The 26,345-nt window shown below is 43.0% G+C and overlaps 3 protein-coding genes across 6 annotated transcripts in view; 2 read left to right on the forward strand and 1 right to left on the reverse strand.

The window, feature by feature from the left end:
* ATXN7L1 (ataxin 7 like 1) overlaps positions 1–2,628 on the forward strand; it is a 122,012-nt gene extending 119,384 nt beyond the window's left edge. For both annotated transcript variants that reach the window (XM_075428111.1, XM_075428112.1), the window contains one exon: positions 1–2,628. In XM_075428111.1, coding sequence (XP_075284226.1) covers positions 1–42 — 42 coding nt within the window. In that variant the 3' untranslated portion in view covers positions 43–2,628.
* A 9,309-nt stretch (positions 2,629–11,937) lies between these two features.
* Positions 11,938–13,722, forward strand: EFCAB10 (EF-hand calcium binding domain 10). Its single transcript, XM_075428914.1, has 4 exons — positions 11,938–12,177; positions 12,269–12,433; positions 12,668–12,752; positions 13,275–13,722. Exons 1-4 carry the CDS (start codon positions 12,078–12,080, stop codon positions 13,309–13,311), a joined length of 387 nt encoding a protein of 128 aa, XP_075285029.1. The 5' UTR covers positions 11,938–12,077; the 3' UTR covers positions 13,312–13,722.
* An 11-nt stretch (positions 13,723–13,733) lies between these two features.
* Positions 13,734–26,071, reverse strand: RINT1 (RAD50 interactor 1). Of its 3 annotated transcripts, none has more exons than XM_075428912.1 (15): positions 26,012–26,071; positions 25,088–25,286; positions 24,496–24,691; positions 24,102–24,343; positions 23,757–23,930; positions 23,530–23,679; positions 22,252–22,408; positions 20,317–20,427; positions 19,894–20,119; positions 19,174–19,311; positions 18,248–18,447; positions 16,812–17,026; positions 15,985–16,165; positions 15,782–15,900; positions 13,739–14,592 (listed from the first exon to the last, which is right to left on the reverse strand). In XM_075428912.1, the coding sequence occupies exons 3-15, from the start codon at positions 24,670–24,672 to the stop codon at positions 14,379–14,381; spliced, it is 2,304 nt and encodes a 767-aa protein (XP_075285027.1). In that variant the 5' UTR covers positions 24,673–24,691; positions 25,088–25,286; positions 26,012–26,071; the 3' UTR covers positions 13,739–14,378. The 3 variants fall into 3 exon arrangements, with proteins under 3 accessions (XP_075285028.1, XP_075285027.1, XP_075285026.1); XM_075428911.1 differs by lacking the exon at positions 26,012–26,071 and adding an exon at positions 25,810–25,972; XM_075428913.1 differs by lacking the exons at positions 22,252–22,408; positions 26,012–26,071 and adding an exon at positions 25,810–25,972 and having other exon boundaries at positions 13,734–14,592; positions 23,583–23,679.
* Between the last annotated feature and the right edge of the window lie 274 nt (positions 26,072–26,345).

Raw genomic sequence — 26,345 nt, forward strand, 5'->3', positions numbered from 1 at the left:
AAGACGTCAAACCGGACTGGTAGAATAAGGACTCTTCCATAACAAGGAGAAGGAACCAGCCTATAATCTCTAGCTCTCAGCAGCCCTACTCCACAGGGTTTTTCTTTTCTATGTCCTGCAGATGGATTTAACCTTTTATGAATTTGTGGTTTTAAAGAGAATTGAATTTACAGAAAACTGTAATAGTGATTTGTTTAGTTTTTCACTTGTATTTGCCACTGATGTGTGCATTCTGCTTGGTTATGTTTCATGCCTTTTCAAGCTATTAGCGTTGCAATGCTCCCTTTGTTTCCTACCAGAACACAGGAGACATTCCAAAAAAAATCCAGACCATGATTTGAATTTATTTAAAGGATCTCCAAATTTTTTCATTAAATAAAAATTACAGTAATTCTGTATTTAAGCTTGTCCTATGGATAAAAATTGAGTGCATTTCTTAGCAATTTGCAAACAGCTGGGGCACTGCAACTTTAGGGACTAATCCTGACTGGTGCTCTGTACCTACAGCATTTAATAATTTCGGTGGGAATTGTGAGTGTTCGGGCTCTTGTGGGATCTATCTGTCAATCAATGCGTAGAGGGTTTTTGCACCAAACTGTAAGTAATGTTATCAGGGGCTCAACACGTAAAATCCCCATGTCTCGGTGGATTTCTAGATCCTTAAGATCATAGCGCCCGATAACTCCAGTAAACAGTTTGGGTTTGCAAGGACAGGAGTTGAGCAGATTGGCTTGCATTAATAGAATTGCACTGACAGTGTTTCTTATAGGATTACTGAATAATTTTTTAATAAAATGTAGATTTTATAATCGGGAAACCAATACTAGGTACTGGAACAATAGTACAGAGGAGTTAATTTTTATTTCTACAGTGTTAAAAGTGCACTTATATGCTGGTTTATTTACATCTTGGGGAAAGGCGAGAGACTGCAAATAGGGAGATTATTACTACTTTCTTTTTTAAAAAAAGAAGGCTTAAGGCAAATTTTAAGACTAAAAATGTTTAAGCAATTATAAACAAGGCTAGACCCTTTGAAAAAAGTTTAGAAATATTCTTAAAATAAATTTTTATAGTGTTAATTTTGTAATAATTTATGTTTTGCTATACTTCAGAGCTAACTGACCGGTATAGTTTCAGAAACAGTATGAAACTTAGGAAAGTTTAAGCAATGTTTATATTTTTAAAATGTTCTTTGAATTATGTTTTTATTGTACATTTCTTCAGACTGAAAAATGTGTACATATCTTTGTTATTTTTGCACAATTTTTGTCTTGTTCAGTTTTAGGAGCAGTACTATGTTGATTTTTTTAATTTATTTTGAGTTATGAAACTGCAGGAGTTTAAAAATCTCAGTAACAAAGTCATCCTCTGTAATCAATGAACTGCTATTTCTAGTGGTTGAGGGAAAACAGTGGTTGTGAGATTCAGTGGTTGCTTCTGAGACATAATGCTAATCAATGACTGAAGGAGCAATTTCGTAGTTTTAGGAAGCTTTAGCTCATTCCATGCATCTTTTAATTGGAAAGCTGGAATATGGAGCCTGTCCTTTGAATGCTGCTTAAATTTTTTTTCCAACTGGCTTACACCTGACAGCATTTCAGGAAAGCTAAGCACCAAGTAAAATCCCACAGTGTTCTTTCATTATCAGAGAATCGTTATTTAATTACCTGTATCAAAAATTTCAGCCTGAAAAGTGAAATGGAAGTAAACATTTGAAAAAAAAAGGAGACAAACTGGACCAGCCTATAATGCATTATCAGTGTAGCATTCACTCGGTAGTTCTTTTTCTTCCCCATTTGCCTGAAAATCTTGTGATTTGTTTCCAGCAATAGAGGCTCAGAAGCTTTGGTTGTGACACATACGCAATGCATAGGCCCGTCAGCCATAAAAAGCGACTTGGATAACTTGTATGCCTTCTTTTGTATCGATGTAACATTGTAAATAGTGCTGATCGACCTTTGTAGAGAATAGTTTATACAGCATATTCTATTATTGCTGATTCTCAGTGAACTATTGTTTTAAAAAAAAGAAGAAAAAAAGAAATTTTTCTATTTACACCTTATATTTTGTTATGCTGTTGACCCATGGCACTTTAACAAAACTCTGTGGGTTTTGCATAGCTGGTCAGTCATGGGATATATTAAATAACTGTTGTTGCACAGAAATGAATTTGCACCTGCTATATTGTGCTTTCCTACTACAGATTTTAGAACCTTTTCCAGACCTTTTGAAGAAAGCATGTCCAATCATTCTAAGAAAAAAAAAATGCCATACTTGTACAGCCAATTTCTTTTCTACAATCCATATTTTGTAACACTAAGTATTTTCATTCTTTGTCCTGCACCTTTATGTATTAGCAGTATCAGATAGAATTCATTCCATGCTTGTGATAATTGTAAGCAGAATAAATGTCTAAAGTAGGTGTAAATAGTAAATTCTATGGCTTACAGTTTAAAAAAGGAAAAACGGAACAAACATGTATCTGATTGATACTGCCATGGTTCAACACCGGGCCTGGAGATATTCTCTAGTGAGCGATTGTATTTTTTGTTTTTTTGCTTTATTATTATTATTTTTTTTTGTAACATGGCTTTGTAAATAAAATAATTTATATGTTTGTAAGAAACAGATGGGTTTTGTCATTATTTATCTTTGCAAAGCAAAAATGGTATGGATTGCCAGACTGCCCTTTTTCCTCCCGGAGGCTGAAACGCACCGTGCAGCGAGCCAGCACTGCAAACTCGGCTGCTGGTTCGAAAGATCTGCCCAGCGCTCTGCACAGGGCTGGATTGCTCTGGGATTATCTTTGGCATTGCTGTGTAAAATGTGTCCGTATTTACATGCCGGGACACGTGTGACCATCAGCTACTGAGGTTCTTGCACTGATAAATCATTTTTAAATGCCTTTGCTTAGCTGAATGCGTTTTCTCATTCCTTATCAGTGTAAGAATTAACTTTGCTTGAGCTGCTAAATTTAGGAATTCTCACTTCAATGGGCAGTACAGATTTATAACCAGTCTTTCTGTCATTGTTAATATTAAAAATGCAACTTTTATCTGGGCATTAAGATTCTTGGTCTCTCTAAAGGCTGTTCCAATTACAGATCAAATGAGATTTAAATTGTTCCTTAGCTTGTCAGCTCTGCAGAGAGGATTGCAGTTTTTTTCTCTCACAGTAAACCTCTTCTGCAAATCTGGGGAAGATACACATTTTTATGCTCCTTTTATGAAGTATCTGGAAACTCAGTCTTGGCCATAGTGTAGGGAAGACGCTCACAATTATGGTGTGATATTTTTTAAAAGCAAGAAATCTGGATTGTATGGAATCATAGAATTCACATTTCTCGGACTGCATACTGTGTTTCTGTGTGCAGACATTCGGAGCTGCCGGCGGAGATAAAGCTGACCTGCGTTACAGGAAACAGTAATCGAAGGAGGAAAATTTTACCTTCCAGGTAAACAGCTTTTTGTGTCATGTCCGGCATGTTCTGATGCACGTGGCGAAAGCTAATCCTGAACTAACTCTTTCCTGTCCCGTTTGTGCCTTGGTCTGAGCTGCTTATTTTTTGGAAACTTTTTTTTTTTTCAATCTTGAGTTTATCTTTTCTGGTGTAGAAAAACGGAACATCGTGAAGTAGCAGTGGATGCTGAAGTTTCATCTGATAGAGCGGTCCCCACGTGTGGCTGAAGAGTGACGTTGTGTTTGTAAGATGCTTTGCTATTCCTAGCAGCCATTAGAAGTCAAAGTTACAGCGAAGAAAAGGGGAGAGTTATTTGTTGCTTGCTGTCGTTGCCCATGGCCAGCAAAGACTGAAGACCACTAAATTTATTTTCCAGATATGACTGAGTCGTTTGTAAGCACTTGCAGGTTCATTAGAATGCTTTACAAGCTGTCCTTTATTTGGAGTAGGTTTCCTCCACCCTTTTTTTGGTTATGCAACAAGTATTTTGCTGGTATTATCTGACGTGCTCTAAATACCACCAGTTTCAGCAGGAGGCAGATCACACTGTAACTTTTTTTCATTGCACTCTAGTTTTTATGCTTCTGGTTTTACCACAGAAATGTTTATTTTAGAAGAAAGTTGTTGCTGTCTGCAACCAGTATCTGTTGTACTCTTCCAAATCTGTCAGGATTCACAGTGGGAAGAAATGCCAAATGCTGGTTCCAGAAATATTTGGAGGAGATTCACACAACAGACCAGACTTCGGAACACAAGAGTGTTTCTTTCATGCAAATCTTTATGCCGTTTTGCTCCGTGAGTACCTCTTGAAAGCTACTTCTCAAAGCAAGTACAGACCTCTTTTAAAACAAACTTTCCTAATTAGAAGAAAGATAAGCTGGTAGTTGAGCAGCAGGTCCCTTTGGCCCCTTGACTGGAGAATCCATGGAAGACAGTACGCATACTCTTGCTCTCATTTTGCAATGCGTCACAAATGACATGGGCAGGGTTCTTCTGTGTGTGGTTTGTTGTTGTTTATGGCTGACCAGCACAAATACTTAGATCTAGTCTGTGATCTGCTCTCCCTACAGAAGGGGGAAGGGAAGCTTGCCAGAAATAACGGTCAGGATCCAGGAGAACTTGATTTGAGGGAAGGACACCGGTAGGGATTCGAGATGGTGCTCAACTGTCCTTTTGCAGGCTTCCCAAACCTGAAAGAGTTAGCTCTGAAATGAAATCTGGGTTTGATTAATGTGGAGCAGTTATTAGCAGGGTTGATGCGACATCACAAGAGACCAGCTCTCCAGAAAAGTTGCTTGGTGCGAACAGAGTATGTCTGCCGAGCGCTGCGGGTGTGCTGGCCTGCTGGTGCGAACACGGCCAATGGCCTGACGCCCGCGGGAGCGCAACCCTGCGAGCCCGTCTCTGCGTCAGCCATTTCCAGCTGGCCCCCACTGAGCAGGGCAGGGAATGACGAGGGCTGAGTGTCACTGCCCGGGAGGAACCATCGTCCCTTCCCAGGGGCGGATTTACTCAGTGCCGAGCGGAGAGCTGGGTCAGGGGCGAGGAGACGGGAAAAGGATTTCCCGGGCTCCGTCCTTCAGCCTCCCCCACCACAGATGCATCTATGGGCCTGTCACCTCGGTTCGGAAGAAACTCTCCACAGCCTACGCAAGAAGCTTTCCCTTCTGGTCAGCTCCACTCTTAAATTGCGACTATTTGCCTTCCTTCTTCTGTAGTTTTCTCTTATTTTGACCCATAATCAGTTGGGGGGTGTTGTGGTGTGGGGTTCGGGGGGAGGGGGGGGAATAGTGTGTTGGTTGTGGTTTTTTTTTTTAATCTTGCCTTCAGTTACTCCTTCCTTGTTAATTCCCTTCAGGATTTGTGTTTGGACCATACAGCCAGAACAGCAATACCAACACACTGGGCTTGCTGCTTCATCGTCAAGGAGACACCAGGAAGGTGCAGAAAGCTGGTTTTCCCTTGTGTTATTTTGCAGAGTGCTTCCAAGGCCTACAGCTTCACACCCTGAGCATGGATGCTGCCCAAGAAAGACAACATTCAAAGGAAAATGCTCTGTTTGTGCAGCTTTCCACCTACAACAAGCCAAGTGTGTGTTTTCTCCTGGAGTAGGTAACAGACTCCGTGTTGGGCCTTTCGTTCCTAACAGACAATTCTCTAACGCCTCTTCTGCTTTGCCCCTAGCATATCACTGGACCACTCACTCCCATGACCTCCACTATTGATCTTCCAACCCTGAACTGCTTTCGGCTGCAGTTAGAATGCCAATGAAGCCTGAAAGATGAGAGCTTCTCCATCTTAAGCTTCTGTCCAGGGCCCTTGGGCCCAGACTGGCCTTCAAAATCACTTATGAGGTTGCCAAGAACGGAAAAGGGAAAAAGAAATTGAAGCACCAAGTGAGTGGGTCAGCACTGTAATGAACCTCCAGCTCCAACTCACCACTTGCCCTGACCTAAGGGAACATAATAGCAGCCTGTCAATACCTATGAGGAGGTCACTAGGGGATCAGAGCCAGCCTCTTCAGTGCTGCGTGGTGGGAGGGTGAGAAACCATGAACGTAAGTTGATAAAAAGGAGGTTCAGACTGGATACAAGGAAAAACTTTCCTGCCCTGGAGATAGTCAAGAATTACAACAACTTGCTTAGAGAGGTAGGTGCAATCTCCAGCTTTAGAGGCTTTCAAACCCAAACTGGATAAAGCTCTGAGCAACCTGGTCTGACGTCAGAGCAGACCCTGCTTTGAGCAGGAGGCTGGACTACAGGCCTCTTGTCCTGTGATCCAAATGTGAAGAAAGCAATAATGATGATGTAACTGCTCTCTCAAGGACTTACCTTGTAGGGTCATTTTCTCAGAAACACTCCCTAGGGCCTGCTCAGGGTATTTTCCTAATACCAGACCCTCTTCATTGCTTGGTCTTTATGTTATTGATTGACCAGCTCTTTCGTTAGCTGTAATTCCCACTCAGAGCTGGTGACACCCAAGACCTTATCACTGGCCTTTCTCACTCTGCTATGTCTTTCCTAGACAGATCTGTCACTGGATTCTTCCCAAATCTCTCCCTGAGATATACCAGAGTTTCCTTTGAATCAATTTACCTGCTTTGTTTCTAAGACAGCATAGGATGAGGCAGAGAAACTACTCGCCACTCAAAGTCATCTTTTTACATGCACAGAACCAAGCACTTAACACGTTCTCCAAGAATGTGAAATCTTTTTTTTGAAGAACCATGAACATCTTTACACTAAGGATGGGTAACTGTGTAACAGATGAGATGGCATTATTTTATAAATCTATTATCCCCAGTAATCAGCACATTCTCTATTATAGCAGCATTCTGGCTTATAAGAAGACCATGTCTATTCTTGACATCTGTGGGAAACCACCTACACCATTGACGTTCACCTTCACCAACTGTTGATGCATCCGGAAGTGTTGGATTTGGCAGAGCAATGCTGACATCGGGAAGTGCTCCAAGACCTGGTAGCTGTGCTTTGGGAAAGTACATGGCAACCAACAGTCAAATACAGGAGGAGACAGAGGTTAATCCTCAGTAACACGAGTCTTTGGAGATGCATAATCCACGCTTGCTTTTGCTTTCTAACTGCATGCCCAGCCTTTCTGCTGTTCGAAATGTCTCTGCTTTGGACTGTGCGGGGTCAGAGGAACTAAGGCGATGGAGACGGATCTCTCATCTCCACCACCCTGTGCAGTGTGAACTCACTCTGCCGATGCTGCTAGAATAAAAGCATCTGTGGTCTTAAGAGCTGTGGGCTCAGAGCCACACTTTAACAGACAAATAGACGATGTATCTCAAAGAGTGAAGGCTCCTGCTAACTATCTTCTTTTTTAACCTTTGCTTTCAGCAGAAGTCCCACTGTAGTTCCAGGAAATCAATTTCTTGGGTTTTCAGTCAACTGGGAAGTGGCCAGTTCTGTAAGAGCGCTAAGTTTCCTGATAATAAACTAGCCCTTTTTCGTGACCTGTTTTTACTTCTCTTTACCTCGGAAACAGTAACTGGAAGTATTTTTCTAACTCCTGATATTTAATTTTTCTCAGTATATGATTTTTGATGGCAGGTTTAGTCTTTATTTTGCAGTTGACTGAAAAAAAAACCATTCACAGCTTAGCCTTATGACTGCAGGCTCTCGTTCTTGTGGAGGGGACTGGGATGGCAACATGGTGAAGGCACAAGTGATCCAGGCTATCTGTAGTACACCAGGGACAATCTCTTGACAGAAGGGCTCAACAAGCTGCGTCTGGCTATGCCAGACATGCTGCTCACACCTAAGGACGGGCTGGCTGGCAGCATTGACACTGGTGGCAGCCTTGGCAGCAGTGACTACGAGACAGCAAAGCTGAAGATTCTGAGGGAAGTGAGGAAGATAAAGAACAGCAACCCTGAAATTCAGGAGAGCAGACTTAATTTCCTGCAGACATTTTGTTGGCAGAATCCCACAGAAGACTGCCCGGAAGAGCCCAGGGGAGCTAGCTGAAGCACAAGAACAGTCCATTCCGATATGGAGGAAGTTCAGCTGAGCAGACATGGGAGAAGGCCAGCATGGCTGACTGGGGAGCTCCTGGTTGAAACCCAATCCACAATGCAAGTATACAGACTGTGGAAGCAGGGGTGGGGTACCCTGGAGGAATACAGAACCGCTGCCAAGGCATGCTGAAGCAGAACTAGGAAAACCAAAGCTGGAGCTGGACTTAGTGAGGGATGTGAAGGACACTTTCTGTATATTAATGTGGAAGGAAGGCTGAGGAAAACGTGGCCCCACCACGTGGGGTGAGTAACCTAGTGACAAAGGACACGGGAATGACTGAGATGATAGATACACTGGGTGCTGCCTTTGCTTCAGGTTTTAACTGGAGAGGTCTGTGCTCAGATCTTTGGGCAGAGTCTGGGGAGCGAGGAAACCTGAGTTAAGGACTAGTTATGCTGGATCTGTGCCATTCTGTGAGAAAAGCTGGACTTGATTCAAGGATGCACACTGATATCATGACAAGGCTGCTATTGCCCTTGAAAAATCATGGTGAACAAGGTACAGGGTTTCTAAGAGCTAGAAACAGACAAATGCAATGCCCATTTTGAAGAAAGACTCAGGGAGTTACAGGCTGCTCAGCCCAATCTCCATCCCAGGCAGATTACAGAAGAAACTTTCCTAGAAGCCATATCCAGACAATCTGGATTTACAGAATCACAGAATGGTAGGGGTTGGAAGGGACCTCTGTGGGTCATCTAGTTCAACCCTCCCACCGAAGCAGGATCACCTACAGCAGGCCGCAGAGGACCTTGTCCAGGCAGGTCTTGAATATCTCCAGAGAAGGAGACTCCACAACCTCCCTGGGCAGCCTGTTCCAGGGCTCCGTCACCCTCAGAGGGAAGAAGTTCTTCCTCATGTTCAGACGGAACTTCCTGTGCCTCAGTTTGTGCCCATTGCCCCTTGTCCTGTCACTGGGCACCACTGAAAAGAGTTTGGCCCCATCCTCCTGACACCCACCCTTCAGATATTTATAAGCATTTATAAGGTCCCCTCTCAGCCTTCTCTTCTTCAGGCTGAACAAGCCCAGCTCCCTCAGCCTTTCCTTGTAGGAGAGATGCTCCAGTCCCCTCATCATCCTCGTAGCCCAAGAGGAAACCATGCCTGACCAACCCGCTTGCCTTCTGTGATGAAATGACCACCTTCAGGTGCTGACCAGAGAGCAGTGAGTGTTGTTTACTTTGACCTTAGCAAGGCTTTTGACACCATCTGCTTTTGTATTCATACAATAACTTGGAGAGATGTGGATTCAAGGAGCGTACTACAAGGTGGGCTGAAAATCGGCTCGACAGCAGGACTCAGAGGACTGAGGTCAGGCGTTTGAAGTCCGGCTGGTCGGTTGTTACTGGTAACATGCCGCAGGGGTTAACACTGGGCCAAGTAGTGCTGAAAGGTTTCATGCTATCCTGGATGTTGGGATGGGTTGCAAATTCATGGATAACAACAAATTGGGGGTAGGGAGGTGATTGATACAGTAGGGGCAGCGCTGTCCTTCAGAAGGACCTCAACAGGGACCAAGCAATGTTGTGGAATCTTCATCCTGGATCTCGACTTTGAAATCAGCCCACCTTCAGGAGGGAGGGTTGACCATGTAATCTCCAGAGATCCATTCCAACCTAAATTATTCTGCTGTTCTGTACAGTCAAAAAAAAAAAGAAAGAAAAAAAAAAAGAATGAGTTCTGGCTGCTGATCTAATTAATACCCAGAAGCTTAATACTTCTGCTGTTAAGCACTTTCCCTTATAAATGTACAGTGTAAAATCCCTGGGCAAGGAACTCACCTGTATCTTGGAGGTTCCCGAGGCTACACAGCAGAAAGGTGCAGTGGAGCTCTTCCGAAGCAGCTACAGAAATGGCAGGACCCAGTCACCACGGCTCCACCCTGTGCTCCCTCACACAGAGTGCTTTCTGATGCCCACGTCGAGGAGGCGCAGAGGTGGGTAACGCACTGAAGGACCTGCTGCTCTGCATGTTCACAGCAAGCGTATGGCAGACCTAGGCATCTTTCCCTGCCCTTACCACTCCTGTCTCTTCCCACAGCTCTCGACTTCAGTCTTCCAGTGCTCCTGTTTGGAAGAACGTGTCCATCTGCCTATTTTCCTCAGCATGGCAAATGCTTGCTCTGCAACCAGCTTCGTGTCTGACCCGCAGTCCCTGTTCCTCTTTATGACAACCCTTAAGGCCCTGGTAGTCTAGTCCTATGTAGTTAGGTAAAAGGCTTAAATCATTAACAATATTCTGCAGGTTAACGATATTCTGCAAAAGGCTCAGCTTCTGCCACAACAGGTAGTAAGTCTTGCAACCAAATGCAACTTTAACTAACCAGGACAGTTTAAACACATGAAAATAGATTTGATCCTTGAGTTTTAATCAAGAACTCAGTTAGCAGCAGCTCTATAATGGAACCAGAAACCTTTCATGTTTGTCAAATCCTGCTTTTCCTAGTCACCAGAAGTTCAATTTCTGTTACGATAGTCCATGCGAGCTTTTCACAAATTGTCCTAAACTATCCTACTTTCAGGACTCACATATATAGCTGATACTGTCATTGTATGAACTGGGGATAATAGTTTATTGTTTAAATAATAAATACATGATTCATTATCAGAACATTTTTTTCAAGGAAATAAATTGTGCTTTCTTAACAGTGAAATAGAATTTTAAAAAAATTATTCCTAGCTGTAAATGAAATCAGGGTTCGTTTAGTGATCTTTGAATCATTCCTCAGAGGAACATGCTTCAATCTGTAATTCCTGTGTTTATTCTTAAAATGTCAGCCTTCAACATACGTACTTTATACTGGTTATCTTTGCTGACCACTAAAGGAGAACCTTCCTTTGCCGAATGCTGTTTCCCCTGCCTCAGACACTGACTTACCTCCCTTTCTCTCCAGTCTTTCATTCGCTCCTTCCTTTGCAGTCAATCTGCCTGCCCTTAGGTGCTCATTTTCACAAAAATATTTCCCGTGCCTTTATTTCTCCTCTGCTGGCCAGCTCACTCTCTCGTTTCTGCTTCTCTGAACCTCAGCCTACACTTTCTCCCATCACTCTTCTTTCGGAAAAACTTTGCTAGCACTTTACAAACTCTGCTGAAAGGTGTAGAAAAGTCAAACGCAGGAATGGGTTCAGTGACTGCAAACTGCATTCCTTAGGAAAAGGAGGTGTCCATCGCTGCCAGGTAGCTGTCAAGGGAGGTAGCGGTTATGAGCCTACAATTCCTCTACCCCTCATCAAGACTCGAAGCAAGCAGCATAATCAGTCTGAAATACTAAAGAAAACAGACAGAGCATGGCTGTACAAGCCCTGCAGTTTTGGATGCTGCCTTTCTCCCGCTCTTTGTCTGAGGGAAAAAAAAAAGGTGAATTCTATTAATTTCTTGTGATATTTTAGTTTTGGTATATAGTTAAATAGCAATAGTGCTAGACTTTTCACGGCAAGACCATTTTTTTCTTTACTATATGCTCATTTATCATTGTCTGTGTTTATCTGACGGCAGATGGTTGTGTCTTTGTAGACTCGTTTTACTTTTCTGCCTTGCTTTGCTGGACGCTCTGATTTACGATCTCTCTCCTGCCGCCAGGGGGCAGCGCACTAAGCAGGTTCTTCGCTGCCCCCTCTCTGTTCGCACGGGCTGCGCTGCAAATCTCAGTGCCGGCTCAAAACCGCCGCCGTGCTTCCTCCGCGCCGCTACCGCCGCCGCCGCGCACCGCGCCCGGGCCCAGCGCGCCGCACCGCGCCCCTCCGGGCGGCGCCCACGGAGCGCGGGCGGGGCACAGCGCGGGGCGGGCGGGCACCGCCTCACCGCCGGGGGAAGCCGGGGGGGGGAGCAGCCAGCCAAGCTTCAGCGATCCCCTCTCCTCCGCCTGGCGCCCGCACCCTGCCAGCGCGGCCGGGCCGCTGCTCCCTCCCCGGTCCGGTTTCTGGCGGCGCTCTCGTCCCTCAGGACTCGCCCCCGCCTCCTCCTCCTCGGCCGCCGCCTCCGCGCACGAGCAGCCCCCTCCTCGCGCCCTCCCCTCACGCCGCCTCGCGGGCGGGGCGGGACCACGTCCGGCGCGCGGTGTCTCCCGGCAACGCGCGATGGCGGCGGGCGAGCAGCGGGGCCGCGAGTACCTGCGGCGGCACCGGCTCCCCGAGCTGCTGCAGCGGCTGGGCGCGCTGCTGCTGCACCAGCGGCCCGGTGCGCCGCCGGCCCCGGGGACCCCGCGGGGAGCGGGGAGGGGGCACCCGCTGAGTGACCCCCGCCTGCGGGCGTTCTCGTTTCGTTGCAGAAAGGCCGCGGGAGTTCCTGATCCAGGCGCTGGAGCGGGTGCAGGCGGCGAGGCGCGGGGAGGGGGAGTACCCTCAGCTGATGGACGAGGGCAACCTGGCCGCCATGTTCAGCTTGCTGGACGTGCTGGGCCAAGGGCGCATAACGGCAGCGCAGTACAGCGAAGGTGCGTCTCGCGGGGCCAGCGTCGGTGTGGGCACGGAGTGACTGAAACGCGTCACGGCTCCGCGTGCGGGCGCTAAAAACACCCGCACATCTGCCACCACCCAGCCTGGAGCTTGGGAAGTCGACACAGTGACCCGTGGTTAAGTTACCTGCGTTCATTATATCTAGGTCACTGTAAGAGGTTAAATTAAGCCTTCCAAGACTTGCATAGGAACTTCTCTCTCCTTAACTTCAGCCCTTAAAACGCTGGGACTGAGCACTGAGGATCTGCAGCTTGGAGACGATGTGAACATCACCCTGGACGTATTCAAAGAGGAAGTGTAAGTTTAACTGAAAGGGGTGTTTTTTGGTGGGGGGAATATGCACAAGAGATACTTTACTGAGATTTATTTTTTATTTACAAAACTACATTATTAAAGCTTAAGCTCACCCCCTTTACTTTGCGCTGCGAGATTTAAAAAGGTCAGTTACTGCCCAACCGCGCTTGGCTTGCTGCAAGCTGCACCAGCCTCGGCCCTGTCCTCTGCCGCCGCCTCGGCTCCCGGCCCCTCTAGCAGCAGAGCTCTCACGCTACCGAGCCCTCGGATCAGGCAGACCCTCATCGGGGAGCCCGGGGGCTCCAGTCCTGACCTAGAAATGTGAGGTAGTGAAGCGGTGGTGTCATCTTTGAAAGGCAGCAATGCAGCTGTAGCTGAAAGCAGCTCAGAGCTGTCGTAATTTCTCATGGTCGAGGAATGGTTCTAGGGGCAACTGTTTGGCAGCTGTTGCAATCACTGGAAGGTAACTGGAACTAATTATCCTCATTGTTATCTAACTGGAATTCTTTTTATTTTCTGTCTTAGGAAGAAGAAGATGCTGGAGAGCTGGGCTGACTATTAGTTTGAGCAGTGGTCTGCTATGTGTATTAAAAATAGGCATCTTGCTGAATTCTTCTGGTCTGACAGCTGCGGATGTGCTCTCTTCTTGTTTCCCACCCCCGTTTGAGCAATCAGCTGAAAAGGACAAATGACAAAACCTTGTTCATGTGTACCAGGCACTGGAGGGGTAGCGCTGGGGAATTGCTTTTCTTAATACAACTAGATGGTTGAAAAAAAGAAAAAACAGAGATCTCTTTTACACAACTAAAACAGTGTTTTGGAGTTTCCTCCTCGAGGCTGTAGCTCACAGTAAGGCGTTGTTACTGGTTGGCTCATTACCATTGAATAAAATTAACTTCAAGACTTGAGCTGTTTCTTAAGCTGTTTTCTGGGCTTGTGCTATGTTTGTTTTGGTTTTTTTTAAATGAAAGACCAACTTCAGCAAGTTATGACAAACGTCCACAGTTAAAGAAATGTAGCACTTCCAAGTAAAATGCTATTTTCAAACTTACAGCAACAGCATTTATGCATTTTTTAAGGAGAAACTTTGAAATTTAAAATAGGAGAGACTCTGGTACAGGAAGACAACAAAAAAATTGATTTAGCATGAATAAAGAAAACAAAGTGACATCTTCCTTCCTTCCGTGTTCTGTTCATACCCATTTTAATACAGAACATCCATTACCTGGGATTTCGGATGCAAAACATCTGCGTTTAAGTGAAGGTGGACCCGTGCACAGGGAAGAGTTGTCCATGGTGCACACAGGTGTATTTACACTGCAACAAACAGTCTGTACTCCTTCGAGTGATGTCACAGCACACCACACCAACACGGCAGACGATATGAAGGCAGTTCTAGCAAGTGCAAGGTGGCTATGAAAAAGAAGATCTGCACAGTTCAGAACCGCATCACGAAGCATTCTGAAATTTTTTTAAAACTATACAAGAAGGCATAAGATTAGATTACACCAATCGTTCAGCATACAGTACTGAAAAAAAAATAACACAAGTATATTACAACATACTTGCTTTGCCTTTGTTTGAAATAAGTAATCTAGACCGAGTTATTAACCACTTCTGACGAAGTCTTTATTTTCCTGTATTTGGCCAACTAGCTCTCAAATTGAGAAGAATCTCAACATCCTTTTGAGCTAATTTATAAACTCCAAGTTCATTTAGTGCTGCTGTTGCAGACGGCTGGTTTGGCATCAGTGTTTTATCTTCTGCAGCTGACTGCAGTACATCCTTCAGAAGCAAGGCAGAGCCAATATTCAGGTTCAGGATAATGCAGGCTTCTTTTATGCTAGAGGAAAGAGTTATATGGATTAATATGAGAAGCACCCATGAGATGATACACTTAATTTTGTACACACAATGATTAACAAAAGAAGCCTCCATGAACTTCTGAAAAGGACCAGAAGAATGGAACTGAAAAGTAGAGCTTAGATCAAGTGTATTTGTTCTTGCAGTCCCAGCTTTGTCTGTTATGTGTGTGTATTTCACAACCATCAGTATTTTGCCTCCGAGTGCTCAGCCTGGTTTTTGGTTCCTTAAGTTTTTCCACCAGTATTAAAAATACAGAACAGAATTTACCACTTACTCTGCCTAGCTTTCCCTAACTTCGTTTTCTCTTAAGATAATTAGAAACTTATTCAGTCTATTTTAAAAGCACAGTTTAACAGACAGTTGCTAGAACCTGAACATTTAATTAATATGATTAGGGAGCAAAGAGATACCCTGTCTTTGTCATATTTCTTTTAGTCTAAATATGGTAACTAGCCATGTACCCATTATCCATTATTTTTCAGTTCCTCTGTCCATTTGTGTCCTCTTACGTTGGGAATAATAGGTATGTATCAATTACCTTTATGAAAGTGATGTGCTCAAAAAACCCTTAAACCTGAAGATGCCATGTGAATATTCCAATTTAAAAAATGCCAATATATAATCTTTGTTCAAGACTGAATGCCATGTTCCATACTGATTCAAAAATATTAAGTAAGATTTCTGCCCAATTAGCCTCGGAGTTTAGCGCTGGATTCTTCAGAAGACTGTGGGCTGTTTAAAAAAGACTAACCATGAAGTAGCTTCTCATCAATGAAAGCAACTAGACTGCTAGGCAAGGCAATTCTGAGCAGAAACATAGTTTAAAATAGTCTTTCTTCTAACAATAAAGTTGTGTTCTAACTATGTCTTTGAGTATCTCCTTTGGCCCCAGTTCTGGAAGTCTGTGCTACTTACATCCCTTCCGTGAGTTAACTTAGCTAGACATCCTGCCTGCACAGAACACACGCCACAGTCCACTGCTGCCTGAGTACATGCTGCAGAATCAAAACTTCACTAGTTGTAAACACTGGAAGCAGAAATGTTCCACCTATTTTAAGTGTGGATCAAAACTAACTGTGAAAGAATCTTGGTGATATGTAAAACACACGCATTCACCTGGACATTCATCTCTGAAACACTGACAGATCAGAAGTTTGCCTACTTACTGCTTGAAGTAGTTTTCTGGCCTCTTGCAGTAGTGTGAAAACAAAGGGAACAGATTTCTACTCATGTCAAACTGCAGTTGTGCTGCTCCTCCTTCATTGAAATGATTTGCCATAATTATCTACGAGCACAAAGGGGTACAGCTGCTGTTTAAGGCAGTCACACCTACACAGTACTGCACAGGCCATGTTTTGTGGACACCTACCTCCTGATATATGTACAGATCCACTTTCTCTGCAAGCATTTGCCAGAAAATTTTGAAAAGGGAGTGACAGAGCTGCTCTTCTAGTTGTAGCAAGCGGTCTCGTAGCGTCAACAACATCGGGCAAGCTGTGCTCGATACAGACATTACTGCTTGCTCTGCCTGAGATGGTAAAGATAACCACCTGAAAGAAATTATCGCACTGAAGTCATTATAATGAAATTATTTTAAAATCATCCTTCAAAAAAAAATCTTATCCATTTACAATGGTTCAGAGAGAGTTCTCCATTCCTATTTCAAATCTGAAAGTAATCACAGTCTAATGCTATGTTTAAATTTCATTTTAATATTAAACTCATGCTTTAGTTATAAATCTCTGGCCGTACCATTCAGAGAAACCCCATCTAATCTAGAAAATCATCCAGCAGTTGTACTCCTTTTATGAAACACTTCAGAAATTCTGCTCAGGAGCAAACATTCAAGAAGCCCTATGAGTCTGTGAAGACAGAACAGTCACTACAGGCCATTTCGTAGTAACTCTTTAATACTACTACAAAGAAAGTAATTCTTGTCCCAACTAGAGCGATCCAGAATTCTCCCTAAGGTTTTTAAGATAATGCACCCACTAACTGTGGAACTACTTCAGAAAACATACCATTAAAATAGTCTTGAAATAAGTGTTAAGAGAATTGTCCAAAACTTCCTACCCTGCACCATTCCCATTCAGGAAAATAATTTTGCCTATTAGCTATTCCTGCCTTTATTTACCTCAATATTCTTAACACGAAATAATACTGTCATATGGGAGGAGAGTCAACAGACAGAATCACCTCTCTTTTTTGTACAGCTTTGCAGCGTCTTTGACCTCTCTGAAGACATGCTCCACTTGACGAGTCAGCATGTCATGCTTGAGGCGCTCCAGGAGGTTAATCATTTCATCAAAGACAGAACTCTCCATCGAAGCCAGCTGCCCTAGCTGTAGTTTACTGACAGCACTACTTTCTGCACGAACCTCCAGTTCCGCCTGCTGTAGCTGCAAGAAGAACTAGAGAAGAAAAACCAGGTATGAGTGCTACAGAAAATAATCTTACCATTTGAACTTTTCATTGGTGCTTTAATAGGCACAGTTCTAGAAAACTCGCTCCTGACACATTTAGAAACTTAAAATTTTAAGACTTTAAAAACACTTTCTAATCTTTCCCTGTGGTCCTGATTTAGTGAAAAACAGAACGCGGTGGTGTAATCCTAGTGATGCGACTGATCTGGGTTTCAGATACAACAGCAGATAGGTAATGGGAACAGATCTAGAGAAACACTCAGAAGATATTTGAAGGCTGACAGCAGAGTGCTTAAAAGAACCCTGATTTTGACCTTTTCAGTGCTTGCAAAAGTGAATTAGAAACTTTAACTGTAATTCATTCTACAAATAACCGTTCATGAAATCATAAATTTGCTGGGCTGACAACAGCAAGAAAATGGATCGAGCTTAATGTGAGACAGTGGTAACAACTTGCTGGTTTTTCTGTTAAGCAGATCAAGACGCAGCTATGCAATGTGAAGGCTGCCGTCCTATCAAGTCAGGATTATCCTCTGCTAGAGCCCCACTTCCCTGTGAAGACAAAAGGATGTGGAGGCTGCCCATCTCGCACACAATACCTACTTCTACACACTTCACATGTAACAGGTTTTTTTGACCTCTTGCAGCAATAACCGTAGAAAAGCTGCAATGTTACAGCATAGCCATGCTGCCGCCAGGCTACTATATAGTGAAATAATTCATTTCCAATTCCCAGTTATCAGCGAGCGGCTTTTCTGAGCGACATCTACACTGCGCTGCAACTCAGCTACCCGTGCTGAACCCATTTAAGCTAACCTGCCATGGGAGTAGTTCAAGCATCGTGCAGATGCTACTGCTCGCACTTCAACATCAGTACTGAGATCTCCAAAATAAACTCACTAATTTTTTTATGATACAAAGCATGTAAAAGACTACTTTTTTGTCCCTTCAGATTACTTCCTTTCCCCAGACTCTCTTCACATTTCTCTAGAAAGTTTATAATCAATACAGCTTAGATTGCAAACAATAATCTGTCCTTATTTATTCATCTTTTATCAAATCTGAATTGACAACTCATTCTAATTTTTCAGTAATTAATTATTCTGAATACACTTAGATCAACAGTGCTGAAAATAAAATGTTTGTTATGAAACAAACAGCCAAAGACCATTTTCAATTTTTTTTTTTTCTTTTAAAGTAATTACTTACGACGTTGTCAGCCCAGTCTGCCAACACTGTTGCTATATAGTTAACAGCATTAAGGATCGCACAGTATCTGAAGCCTAAGGAAGCTCTAGTCTCTTCCTTCATTACTTGAGTTAATCGTATCCTGAAATCATCAACTAACTCCTTCTGTAGGCCAAGGAACTGTAGTTTTCTGGAAGCTGTTGGAAGATTCTTATACCTGTCTGGAAAGACATGAATAAAATGTTTTTAGGTTTTCCAACACTGAATAAAAGCTTTTCAAAACAAAGCATTACAGTCATGTTACTACAAAACCTTACGCCTGTGAGAACATCATACAGTATTTAAAACAGCTGATTAACGATTTCAGGGAAACTACTCAATGCAAAAGCCAAACACATAAAGAAATTACTTTCTTCCCCCTCCTGATTCCACTAGCGTTTTGTATTCTAGTACTTAAAGCAGTATGTGATTGTACCACACCGTCCAGTGTGGCCCCCAGCGTGTGCTCACATAGCGTAAAATTGAATATGCATTCAATTCAACTCCACTGAAAATGCAATTAAATGTCTCCTGAAAATTTACTTGCTCTTATGCGCTGTTCCAAGAAAGCAGATGTTACTTAATATATTCTAAACTGTCACAGAATCAAAAGGATTTTTTTATTACTGCATTGTAACAAGTACAGAGGTTTTAACATGTGAAATATCAAATGTATTTTTTTAATTATTATTTTGTAAACATGTCACTAGCTCAAGATTATTCAAGCTTGAGTTAGTGTCCAAAATACAAAAAGAACAGGAAAGCTTTTATTAAATTCCAAACATCACAACTTAGCAACGTTATTTGACAACTACTGCTGACAATGGTTACTTAGTAAAGCATCTGTTAGCTGAAGTTTTTTTACTAGTCATTACAAACAAGAGCAACACCTACAGATTAGTAATTACCTGTTATAACTAACAACAGAGTCATAAAAGTTTCAGCGCAGTCTGGGACTTTCATTTCATCTACATCAGTGATATCTTTATATTGCGATATCCACGCAGCCTCAGATGAAAGCATGGAGTCCATTTTCTGAAGAGCAACTGAGACGCACAAAATTTGTAAATTGTATAAGTTTTTAATAAAAAAACCCCCAAACCCTAACAACCCCCCTCCAAAATACATAAACATAAACCCCTTATCTCTAGTAAGTTAAATTTTACATTTTATAAAACTACCGATGACTGGTGTCATACAAAACCAGCTTCAATGTATCTGTGTTTGCAATACTGTTAACAACTACGTCAGAGTTGACTGGAGGGTTTTTTAATAGTTGGCTTGCTCCTTTCCAATATATTTCCTCTTCATTTCTCAAAAGTGAATACCCTTCCCGCATTTCAATTTAAAGTTTATCCTTGTCTGCACATACACAAATATAACATTTGTCTAAAATAAGCCTACTGGATTCCATACAGCTTAGGGGCAAGAGTCCTACAAATGACAGAACTACTGATAGAGTTCAACCAATTTTTAGTCAAAATAATCACAGAGTATGAAAAAAAGTATGTATTCTGTAGTAATCCTGTCCAAGTAGCTTATCCTATTTGAGAAGGCTGTTCGTGTAAGTATACACATACTTTCCAATTGTGCAACATCAAAGCCAACAAAATCCACTGAAGTCTTACATTTTTTTTCCACTGTTAGCCACCTTTGGAAGCAGGATTCTTCTGACAGAATATGCATGCAACTGGGAAAGCTGCTCAGATAACCATGAACGCTGTATAGCTCTCTCTCGAATAGAAGTACCTCATCCACCAGGTGACAAAAGAGTGTATCATCATACAACAGGCATGGAATATCAGCAGCCAGCTTCTCCAAAATCAGCATTACTAGAGCACGAGAGAATTCAAGCTTTTGAAAGAAAAAAAGTGAATAAAATGTCAGAGATAGAAAGTATTAACATGTGCAAACATGTACATAACAAACTGCTACTAGACTGAGTTAAGGCTCACCACACACTTGGTGAAATCAGTGGAAGTGGCCTTGTACAAATATCTATCAGTTGCTGACTTACATATTCTTATATATAAAACCATGGAAGTGCTTACCCCAGCATTCACTGAAGATCCTGCCTTGTCCAGTATTGGCTGGATTTTGTCATCAAGGAACTTTGCATGATTTCCAATCCACATAAGTACTTGTGTTAAATACCACTCAGGCTTATTTAAAAAAGAAAATAAAATATTAAAATGTATCCAAACAACATTTATTCAAGTGCTACTAATAATTTAAGACAAACTTCTAAAACTATCAGTCTCTTCCCCGGCCTTCTCTTGATCTCGCATCACACAAGTCTTTCACTGTGTTTTACTTAGCGTTGATTTTCATAGAACCAGTATCAGAGAAGTATTTCTGGATTTGAATTGACTTAAATGCACCAATTATTCTGTTCTCAAGCAAAAGCTCCATTTTTTATCTCCCCCTTCTCTACTGCTTTCTCACTCATGAGGTCCTCTTTTCTGCTTCACATACTTCCTCCTGTTCTTCTCTGTGGTCTTTTATTTCTTGATACAGCAAAAAGGATGAACTCCTCAGAAAACCGTTCCCAGTCACTCCGTTCTTACTGTCATTGTACCCAACCTCAACCCACACTGGAAGTGGGTTCTCACAGTATAACGCCTTTAAGCTTTTTCAGTTCCCACACCTAAAAACAGCGGCTTGTAGTTTTTGACGAACGCTTCTTTCCATGCTAGTGCAAGCAGAAGCAGTTCCTGTCCTCCTCATTCGCAATAGCCAAAGAACCTTCTGTTGAACTGCACTCACATTCTCCATATTCTGTGTGTTTGTTTCTCATTTCTGTATTTTCACTTGTCTACTGAATTTCATCACTTTTTTTTTTTTTCTCCTTTGATACTCCCTCCCCAGCCTGCCAAGATCATTGTGAACTCTGAGCCTGTCCTCTGAAATACCTGTAATCCCTTCCAGGTTGATGTCTTTCAAATATTTTACGTGGGTATTCTCTTCACTCCAAGTTGTTATTAAAAAACAAAACAAAAAAAAAACAACCCAAATTTGAGCAAGGCCCTGTTGGAGTATCTTTCTGATCTGACACTAGATTACCTGTAAACTTTTCTTCACAAGTTTTTTAGAAAAGTAGTTGTCCACCTATTGTTGCTCACAAACTTCATCTCTTAAACATAATTTTCCTGTTTGCTTATGAAATAATTTTGTTCATATTTAAAAAACCTCTTCCCCACTAGTATACGTGACATTATTTTAAAAAGCTCCGTAGTAGCAACTATCAAGATTGCAACTATGTTTACATTTACCCAAGACTGTCAACACAAGATCACAGACTTGTGCAACTAAACTGCTACAAAACAACTCTCAAACTCTGCTCCAGATGTTTTACAGCAGCACTAACACATTGAAACCTGTGCCAGTAATAATTCTCAGATAAAAATCCTCAGTCTTTGAAGAGAATTCATACAAAAGAGTGAGCCAGTTTCCAACTGGTAAGCTGGACATCTCTTGCTGTATGTCAGTTAAAAAAACTAACCCAGAAAACTTCATTGTATAACAGTGCCTGCAGACTAATCACATTTCATATCCTACCAGCAGAATCCAACATTTTCAGTTACACGAAGGTAGCAAGAGACAATGCCAAAAATCAAAGTCACAGCTTTGTACAGCCTTTGAGCAAGAGCAGTAAGAAACAGTGCAAAACCATCTGCAAGGAGACAGAGGAAATTAATCAAAGCTTCTGAAACTATGGGAGTCAATCTAAGACTGTAGTAACGCTTTGAAAGGATTGGGGCAAGACAGAAACACTGCCTGGCCCACAGAAAATGCCTGTGCCTCTGAAAGGTCTCCAAGTGCTATCTTGATGTCTGTCCACACGTAAGTAGGCACAAGAACTGCACAGTTTTGAAGAATTGTAACTTCAGGAAGGAAAGTGTTACAGCTATACAATTTAAAAACAACAATCTATCTGTTGCTTAAAAACAACTGAAAAAAAAAACCAAAACTGCTTTCTCCCATACCTTGTTTAAAACATTGGTTTGTTTATTTCCAGTGAAATGATATTTGAATCTTTTCTGCAGAGGAGTCAGCATGATCTGCATCGGAAGGATAATGGGTGGTGATGGGGGTAAAGAGTACTTTTCTGGCAATTGTTTAGGTTTGGTTAACAGTTCATCTCTAAGTTTGACGGTCAAGGACAAATTTAAGTGTCGAATTCTCCCAATATGATCATTTCAATAGAATGGGTTTATAAAAATGAACATTTCTTACTCTACCTCATTGGCTGAAGACAGTATTATGCCTCAAATATGAAGGATACTCAAAATATTTCAGTTTATCTAATATTTAATACAACTCAGGCTGCTAAGGATTATTTATTCCATGATAATACAAGTCACTGAAGTCAGTTTGACTTAACGAACTCATATAATCAAAAAAAAAGAACACAAGAAAACCACTATTATCAGGACCAAACACAGGGGCTGTCTAAGAAACATGCTTCTTTGTATTTATTAAAGGAGAATAAAAGACTCATGAGATTAATAAATGCAATACGTGATTTCCCATTTTCACATAACTGATTTGAGTGGCCCAGTCTGCCAGACCAACACCGTTACCAACTCAGGGTTGTGTAGAATGTTATCTTCCCACTCCATAATTTTTTTTTTTTTTTTTAAAAAAAGGGAAACAAAAACAGGCAGCCACAATCACCTCAACCAAGCAATTTTTCCTGTGCTTTACTTCATTCACAAAAAAAGCAGAATGAGCAGCGGTGCCTTCCAATTAACCTCAGAGGCAGACGACTATGGCTACACAATGAAAATCCTCTGTAGTCTCCCCTTTATGCAAAGTCTCCTCCTGAGACATGTTATCTTTAGTTCTCTCCTTCTGGGATTGGACACACTAAAATGATTAAGGCTGATTTCAAATAAGGCTATGAAAGGAAAATCATTAACTGTGTAAAATAAAATATACATCACCATTTCTTTATTAACGTGAGTAACCTTGCCGAGGTGTATAAGGCCTGATCCTCATGAAAACTGAACTGTTAGCTACCATGATATCACTAGATCTGATGACCTGGAGTTGCAATGTTGCTACTGCCAAAAGGACAACTTCGGCACCTGGCATTTTCTAAACAAACAAAAAAATACATTCTAATGTTAATACAAATGAACATAAATTCAAATTATTTTCTGTCTTTAGGGAGAACAAAATTTAAATAATTGTCCTTGAGAACACGCGTCTACGACATTATTATTTTTATCAAAATACACCACAGCTATCTAAAAGGATACGAGGTTTGCAATTTCAGAAGCTGACAAAACAACATCTCCAGATTGCTGCATACCTCAGGACCACTGGCTGGGGCAGCAAGGCCAAATGCCTGCGACTGGGGCGGCCCCACAAACGGCCAGCGGAGCTGGGTTAGTACCTCTTCAAAGTCACTGCAAGGCAAAACAAGGACTTTAACACAAACGTACAGCACAACGCAGAGATGAGGGAGTGACAGTACATCCCTTACCTCGACAATTTGTCCTTAAGAATTTTATGCCAGAATTTAACAGTGGATCTCACAAAAGCAAGCAGATGAGAGCAAGACGACTCCTGAAGTTTAATATCCAGTTCTGCCATGAACGCGAGAGTACTGGCTGCCTCTGCAACATTGTTGGTCATCAGATATTGCTGAATGCTATCACTACAAAATACAAGAAGAGTCAAGGCCAAAAATTGATTAAAGATAACAGAAAATAATCTTTTGTATATTGAAAAAATGAAGATAGAACTTTATCAAATCTAAAATATTTTAATGATGGGATAAACTAGGTTACCAGTCTCTGAACATATATGCAGCACTCAGAAACTTTACCTTAACTCTTCTATTCGTGAAATCCATTTAAGGTAGGCCAGGTGTCGTTCAATCTCTTCTACTTGACTAATCAGTACATCGAGATCCTCCATCCATGGCTGAGCTTTCAGTAAGTGGCTATTGATTGAATCAGATAGAAGAGCTTCTTCCTCCAGAAGCCGACTCAGAGCCTTCTTCGAATCTTCTGCATTCTTTAAGGCATTCTGAATTTTTTTAGGGACTTCTGATGAAACTGTAAGTACCTACATTCACAGAGAAGTATTAAGTCTGGTATAAAAACCCTGAACTATGTAGAGTATTACCCTTTTAGATACTAATACATTGCTTTAAATTAAATATACTTAACCAGTCATGCAGCATATTCAGAAGAAGAAAAAAAAAAAAAAATGCTTACCTGTTCTTCTAACTGCTTTTTATTTTCAGACAGCTTATCAATAAGGTTGTCTAGCTTCCTCAGAGAATCATAGTCATTTCCAACTTCTCTTTCCACAAATTCAGAAACATAGAATGGGATATCACAATGATCTAGATCTCTAGTGACTTCTTGCTTTGCAACAGCAACGGCTGCCATGTTTTCTTTCTCTGCAATACTGATTATACGATTTCCAATTAGTCACCACTAAGCACAAACTACTATTGATCTGCTGAGGACACAAAACTCCATGTAAAGCTGGGCAGTTCAATTTAAATTGAAACTTAAATAAGACATTCAAGAAACATGCTGCTTTAAGTGAGACAATTTGCTGGCCTGTCTTAGCTGAGAGATGATAAAACCTTGCTTACAAATCCAACTGGTGATTTATCATACATTAATTACTGAAGTGAAATACACCTGTTAATTTCTTCCTTCCCCCAAAGTGTGAATTTTATTAAAAATCATTCAATATATATGCAGATTCTATGTATGTAATACAGAAAACTTGATGAAAAATAGTGGGAAAATATTTTTGTGAAATACAAAGGAAGATAACAATGCTCTGCTTTACCTTTTCACACAGTTTAGTATGTTCCAGAGATGTCAACTGATGACTGACATATCACTGGCAAAGTATCCACTCAGGTCTGCAATGACTTGCAAAGTAAAAGCATCACTGAAATATCTGTAAGAAAACCCACACGGGGTAACAGAAGCGGCGCTTGCTGATCCACACACGTGGCAGCACCCAGAGAAAACCAGACCTGAAACTGAGAAGATGATCATGCACAGTGAAACAAAAAAGGCAACAACGGTGAGTGTTTAGCTAGTTCAATTCTCAACTTTTTAGCATCATTTTCAAAACAGTATTTAAAAATGAAATTAATAATTTGCTAAGATTCTTGGCTACTGCCTCTACCGATCAGGTTGTAGAAACAAACATGCACTTTATCTGCCTCAACCTTTACTGCAGTGAAACCCCCCGCTAAAGAGACAACAGGAGAGCGAGAAAGCGGCGCAGGCGATGAGCCAGAGACGGAGAAGCAGCAGCGAGCAGCGGGAAGAAGGGACTGGGAGCCCAAGGGTGTCGCTGAGGACGGGGCGAGCGCGGCAGACGGAGCGGCAAGGAGCCCCCCGCCGCCCGCAGCCCCAGCCACACCGCAGCAGACTGCTAACCGAGCGGTGCTCCCTCCTCAGGGGAGGGAAGGATGAGGACGCAGGAGGAGAGCGGAACGGGGCGCCGGGGAGCACCCTCCGGCTGACCTCCCCACTGGCGCGCAGCTCTGCACCCACCTTCGCCAGAGGGACGGGCCCTCGCAAGGCGCGCTGGAAGGCTGGAGGCCCCGGGCGAGGCCGCTGCCGGCCACGGCCCGGGCCAGGCGGACCAAGCAGCCCTTCCCCCTCAGCCGTCAGCGCCTCAGCGACCCCGCCTCACCCCACTCCGCCGGCGGGGCCGTGCTCGTCCCCCCAGCCGCCCCCAGCCCGTCGCGCTCACCTCAGCGCCCTCCCCGGCCCCGCCCCTGTCGCGTCAGCCCGCCTGCGGGCGGTGCCGACGGGGCACGGGGCGCATGCGCAACGCCCGCCCCTCGCCTCCGCCCGGCCGGGGAGCCGAGCGGGCGGCACCGGCTGCCTCCCCCAGCCCCGGCAGCAGCGCGCATGCGCCGGGCTAGCCGGCGGTCCCTCAGCACCGCCCGGGCCGGCCGGGTGGGTCGGTGGCGCGGCCCCGGGGAAGGCTGCGCTCGGCGGAGCCGCCGGTGTCGTTCCCGGTGCGGACAGCGCGGCCCCGCTGGGCCACGAGCCTCGGCCGCCTCGTGCCACGTCCCCTGCTG

The sequence above is a fragment of the Opisthocomus hoazin genome, chromosome 8, assembly GCF_030867145.1.
Source record: "Opisthocomus hoazin isolate bOpiHoa1 chromosome 8, bOpiHoa1.hap1, whole genome shotgun sequence".
Lineage (NCBI taxonomy): Eukaryota > Metazoa > Chordata > Aves > Opisthocomiformes > Opisthocomidae > Opisthocomus > Opisthocomus hoazin.